We start from the raw sequence: 5912 nt of genomic DNA, 5'->3' as shown, positions 1-5912 counted from the left end.
CCCATTCCCCCATTCCCCCATTCCCCCATTCCCTCTCAGGCTTCCACTCAAGGTTTTTAAAAGGCATCTACTAGGGACAGGTTTCCACATCCCACTCAAAGTTTTTAAAAGGCATCTACTAGGGACAGGTTTCCACATCCCTTCTACAACTGATGTGGGATCTCACAGTTCGAGCTTTCTCTTTTGGGCTTTCCTTTTCAGGCTTCCACTCAAGGTTTTTAAAACGCATCTATTAGGGAGAGGTTTCCACATCCCCTCTACAATTGATGTGAGATCTCACAGTTCACTCCTTTCGGGGCCCAGTGTCCTCATCGGCACTCGTTCCTCTCTCCAATCTGAGATCTCATAATCCACTTCTCTTCCGGGCCAACATTCTCGTTGGCACATCGCTCGATTTTCACCCCATACAAGACTAAACATCCTTACTGACACACCGCTCGACGTCTGGCTCTGATACCATTTGTAACCAAACCAATGGTCAACTTTGTAAAAATGAGATTCAAAGGTCATAATGAAATTAAAATTTCTCTAAGATAAAAGGAAAAGTACAAAGAATATAATATCTATTTACATCATTTTTCCCATATTAGTTTGGATTTCAAGTCTTATGTTCATCCAAAGTTTCAAATGGAAATGTGCAGTGTGTTTGTTCTCAAGAAACATTTTAGTACAAACTAGCAGTAGATACCATTCCATTAACAACGATAATTGTCAAAAATTTATGAGATTAAGGCAAACAAGTTTACAACAACCTCAAATCTCTCTCATACACGACGCGTTTATATTATATAACAAGTACGAAAAGCAATATATTAGATCTGAATAGAATTTCCAAGCGTCTCGAAGGATCGATTAGCTCGTATAAACGACCTAGGTTGCTTCGTAACTGCAGCTAAAATATCAGCATAACCCACAACTCCAACCAAAATTTCATCATTTTCATCCTCAGTTACCCACACATGGCTTGCCTTATGAGAAAGCATCTGAGCCATAACAGCAGCCAATGAACTTGTTACTTTACATGTCAAAGGAGCACTTCTGCCCCGGTACATGCTCCGACTGATCCTCAATGCCGGGCTCGATGGCTTGAATCCGATGCTTCTACTGCTGAATTTCCTTACCCGTTTTTCACCACCAGAATTAGCACGGTCGTTCTCGCCACCGTTAGCATTGGTGGATAGATCTGGGACGATACGTGAGGCCATGTTGTCTTCCGCCCCCATCACGAACTGCCCAGCAGAAAGATTGGCTAAAGCCCAAGCAGCAGCCAAGTAATTGCATTTCCAGAGTTTGGAGGCTGAGATCTCTCCAATGATCCTGTATTGATTATCATGCATGTTTTCCACCACAGCAACTGCAGTAGGATCATCTGGAAGCTTATGAGTGATATCGATCGCAGGAGTCAAGGCGTCGATCGAGCAGTAGTTTGGGTTGATGACCCCTAGTGTAGAGATGGAGGATAGAGGGAGAGGAGCAAGGGCACCGAGGCAACCGATAAGGAAACGAATGACATCTTCTCTTGAGAGACAACAAAACTTATCATGACAAGTAGATGTCGAAGACGACGATGGGTGGTTAGCATTTACGTTGAGGTTATTGCTGCTACCAACAGAGGTATCAACGTTCTTCAACCACTTACCATTATAGAGAACGGAAAACCGTTTGCTCATTCCTTTCCACACCACACTTTTTCGGATTAGAAGACGCCTCACACCTTGCTTCATCATTTCTAATGCATCAATCAATCTTTTACATGGACAGATCAAGAGGTTAAATCAATTGAATGCCACACCCACGCAGTAAATGAAGTGAAAAATACACGGGAATGCAAGAACAGGACACCCCAAGAAGAGCCTAACTAATCCAGGAAATGGCTACAATCAAGCAAAATAAGACTTCAATGAAAGTTATAAAAAAGTTTAAACACGAAAACCTAAAGAGAAGCACGAAATCTAATAAGGGATCACAACTCTCCTGCAGATCTTTCAACCCCTCTAAAAATTCTAGTTGCTTGAGTCAAAAGCATCTGAAAGGATCTAAACCACAGTGAGTTCAGAAATGAGGGAGAAAAACATTTCGTGGTCGTACTCACAGATCTTACCTTATGAATCTATGAACAATTCTAATATCAAAACGGAATATGAAATCCCACATCTGTTGGGGAGGAGAACGAAACATTTTTATAAGGGTTTCCTTTTTCATTATCTTTTCATATAACAATGAAAAGTGTTTCTGTTTCTAGATATATAAATAAATCGCCTTGTGAGATCCCACGTCGGTTGGGGAGAAGAACGAAATTTTTTTTATAAGGGTGTGAAAACATCTCCCTAGCAGACGCGTTTTAAAAACCTTGAGCGGAAGTCTGAAAGGAAAAGCCCTAAGAGGACAATATCTGCTAGCGGTGAGCTTGGACAGTTACAAATGGTATCAGAGTCAGACATCGAACAATGTGTCAGTGAGGAGGTTGAGCCCCGAAGGGGGGGGGTGGACATGAGGCGGTGTGGCAGCTAGGACGCTGGGCCCGAAGGGGGGTGGATTGAGGGTCCCACATCGATTGGAGAAGGGAACGAGTGTCAGCGAAAACGTTGGGCCCCACATCGGTTGGGAGGAGAACAAAACAATTTTATAAGGGTTTGGAAATCTCGTTTTAAAAACCTTGAGGGGAAAGCTCAAAAAGAACAATATCTACTAGCGGTGGGCTTGAGCCGTTACATCAATACACTTTGAAAAAAGAACTTTTTGTTAAACAATCATAACTCATAAGACCCATAACACTGAAAACTAGTCAAAAACAGTGAAAAATAATCTAAAGTTCACAGGCATATAGATTGCAATAGGATCAAAATTCTGGAAAAAGAAAAAAGAAACAGTATAGAACTACTTTTGGTAGCATCCAATAGAAGCACTTCAAGAACAATTTACAAAATTCCATCAACCAAACATAGAACAAGCCTCTTAAATTCTAATCACATGATCAATTATTAACAAAACAAAACACCATAGACATTAACATATGAAACAAAGAGGCTAACCTTGTTGCAGGATCGACCTGCCTCAACAACGAATGGTTGGGAACTACAGCCTCCGAAACTGGGGTCTTCATTGCCCTATCTTGATCCTTTTGATTCTCCGTTCGAGCCAGAAAGGCAACGATATCCAAAGACGAGAGAATTCCCACAAATCTCTGCTGTTTCATTTCAGCATTCTCAATAATTCCAAGACTTTTCCTCTTCCAAATTGGTATCCCACACTCTGTCGACTCTCCGATCACCCGAATTGCCGTTTCAATCGTCTCCGTCTCATAAAACTCAACCATCTCCGGCTTTCCAACAGTCAGATCCCCAACCACATGATACAAAAACACTGATGCCATGATAACTCTTCACCTCTCTGCAATAAACCCAACCAAAATCTAAAGAATCCAATCTTATAACATCAATCTTCAACACAAATCTCCTCAAACAATCCAAGATCAGTATCAACAGCGCATGCAGGGCACTGATTTCCAGGAAATCCAGGATTAAAAATCTATACAGAACAAAAAAAAATGGAAAGATTCTTCACTTCTCCGATTTCAGATCCAACATGACAATTATTCAATTAAAAAAAAGAAAAACCCTAAGTACAAGAATCAAGAATAAGATGATATTAAATTAAACTCCGCAGACAGCAACAAAAAAGATGAGCGTAAAGGAAAGTACCGAGGCTCGCATCGTTAGGTCTCAAATTTCTCGGGAACCGAACGGCGGAGAGAGAGGGATAGAGAGAAACCGGAAAACCCGGTGAAAGGGGCAAAAGCTATAAAAGGGAATGAAGGAAAATAAGCAAGAGATCAAACCCAGTAATAGACAATCTACAGAGCCTCAAAAACAAGGAGCAAAGAGAATCCGCCATTGATGATGAAGAACCGATTGGAAGAAGGTAGAGAGTGAATGTCCATGAAAAATCGCTCGATCAGCTCAAACCCACCACCCAACAACGCAACAAAAACAACAAGAAACAGTTAGTGGATAGCTCTGTCAATCGACGCACAAGAATTCAGAGAAGAATATGATCATTTTCCTCGTAGAAAGAGGACAGAGTTTGCAATCAATGTGGAAATTTGAACATTCGCCTCAATAAAAAGTAATTATTACTTATCATAAAATATTCTTTTTTATATATATTTTACAAATTAATATTTTAATTTTATTAAAAATAAAATTTTAAATAAATACCCCGAACCAACCAAAGTTTATAGTTCGGTTGGATTCCGTTGTTTGGATTGAAAAGATTGGTCATTCGAACAATTGAGCTGAATCTAAAAATGTCTCATTCGTTCCGATCCAATCAAATCTACAGACACTCGTAATTTTTATTTCTAATAAATTTGTTTAATTGTATTAATTTATATCTTAAATGAAAAGTTCATCGGATCAATTTTTTATTTCATTTTAATTTTTACCGTAAATTTTGTTAATTATTATCGTTTGAAATTAAATTATATTTTAAATAGAAAAATTATGACATTTTTGTAATTTTCTTATTGTCTAAAACTTATTATTTGAACACAAATTTTAACAATTTAACGTGCAAATTTCATCCTTATAATTATTATTTTTTTTATATAAAAAAATTATTACAAATTAGCAATATTTTGCACACCAACCTAGCCCATGGTTCAAACTCAAGTTAAGCCCAAAAAGCACATGAGCCCAGCCCCAACACTGCATACGAGCCCAACGTTCTCAACCCAGACTAGCAACCCATCAGCCTGAGCCCACGTAGGTCACAAAACCTAGACGCATGCGAACAACCCAGCTTCTGTAATGACCCAAGCCCAGGATTCGGATCAGGATTCAGAATCCAGATTCAATACCTATGACTCCGACAATACTTGCATCTCCTGCGACATGGTAATATTACTTACTATCTCAACATCAACACAAGTCCTTTTCTGCATGTTTTGTCTTCACTCCCATGTATCTAAATAAAATTACTAGGAGGTCATCTAACATAGAATACGGATTTCTCTTATTTCTTTTAAGCATTTCATAGTCATCTGATTCTTAGAATCGCTCTCATTCAAATGTCATATCGGTTCATTCATGTACCCCTCCTTTACTTGAGTGTTATAATAACGGTCCCCACATGCTACTCCATCCCAGTTATGACCCACCTCTTGGTTCGACCCTTAGATGGAACCATTTTTTTTTTATGTAAAATAAGCCCATTAGAGGTTATATAAAGCTACTCCTTTGGATAGTTAAAACAAATTTTAGAACTATTTAGATTTTATTCGGGATAGTTAAGTGATGTTAGGTCTGTGATAGGCTCTAAGCTTAATTTGTTTGAATGAGTGAAACATCATAAGTGAAATTGGACTTATGAAGCTAAAACTAGGAACGTTCAACCAAAGTAAACTTACGAGCACCAATTTAAGCTTAAATGATAAATAGACTCACTATTAGAATGCTCACGGGCTAGTTGGATGAAATTATTATGTTGTATAGTTCACATGTATATTGCTTATTGCATGTTATATGATAATGATACGACAATATCATACAAATGTGGAGATCCGTTATTCCGTTTCTATCAAATGTATGTTTTCTTTTTTAAATTCTAATTGAACACTCAGTCTACTTGTCTTCTAACATTTAAGTCAAAATGAAGGGGACCTTCTCTATTTACAGAGCTCTGATGACTTGTTTGACTTTGGTTGACTTTGAGCGACATGGTAACCGATAGCTTTGACTAAATTGACAATCCGATCGATTTTCGCATTTTTTAAAAAGAAATGTGTAAGGATAAGGTATTTTTTGAAATTTGTTAAAAAATTTAAATTTTAATTAATATAAAAGATTTTTAAAAATTAAAAAATAACATTTATTAATTTAGCCATATTTAAACAGAGAAAAAATCAGTCATTT

The 5912-nt window shown here is 37.9% G+C and overlaps 1 protein-coding gene across 3 annotated transcripts; it reads right to left on the bottom strand.

Annotated features, from left to right (window-relative positions):
* Positions 1 to 662: 662 nt before the first annotated feature.
* On the bottom strand, positions 663 to 4111 carry LOC111805400 (CBS domain-containing protein CBSX6). 3 transcript variants are annotated; one of them, XM_023690479.2, is made up of 3 exons: positions 3702 to 4111; positions 3033 to 3528; positions 663 to 1746 (listed from the first exon to the last, which is right to left on the bottom strand). In XM_023690479.2, the coding sequence occupies exons 2-3, from the start codon at positions 3371 to 3373 to the stop codon at positions 813 to 815; spliced, it is 1275 nt and encodes a 424-aa protein (XP_023546247.2). In that variant the 5' UTR covers positions 3374 to 3528; positions 3702 to 4111; the 3' UTR covers positions 663 to 812. The 3 variants fall into 3 exon arrangements, with proteins under 3 accessions (XP_023546247.2, XP_023546250.2, XP_023546249.2); XM_023690482.2 differs by having other exon boundaries at positions 3033 to 3390; XM_023690481.2 differs by having other exon boundaries at positions 3839 to 4111.
* Between the last annotated feature and the right edge of the window lie 1801 nt (positions 4112 to 5912).

This window comes from Cucurbita pepo, chromosome 11, assembly GCF_057944985.1.
Source record: "Cucurbita pepo subsp. pepo isolate OVF chromosome 11, ASM5794498v1, whole genome shotgun sequence".
Lineage (NCBI taxonomy): Eukaryota > Viridiplantae > Streptophyta > Magnoliopsida > Cucurbitales > Cucurbitaceae > Cucurbita > Cucurbita pepo.
This window is presented reverse-complemented; position numbering and strand designations above follow the sequence as displayed.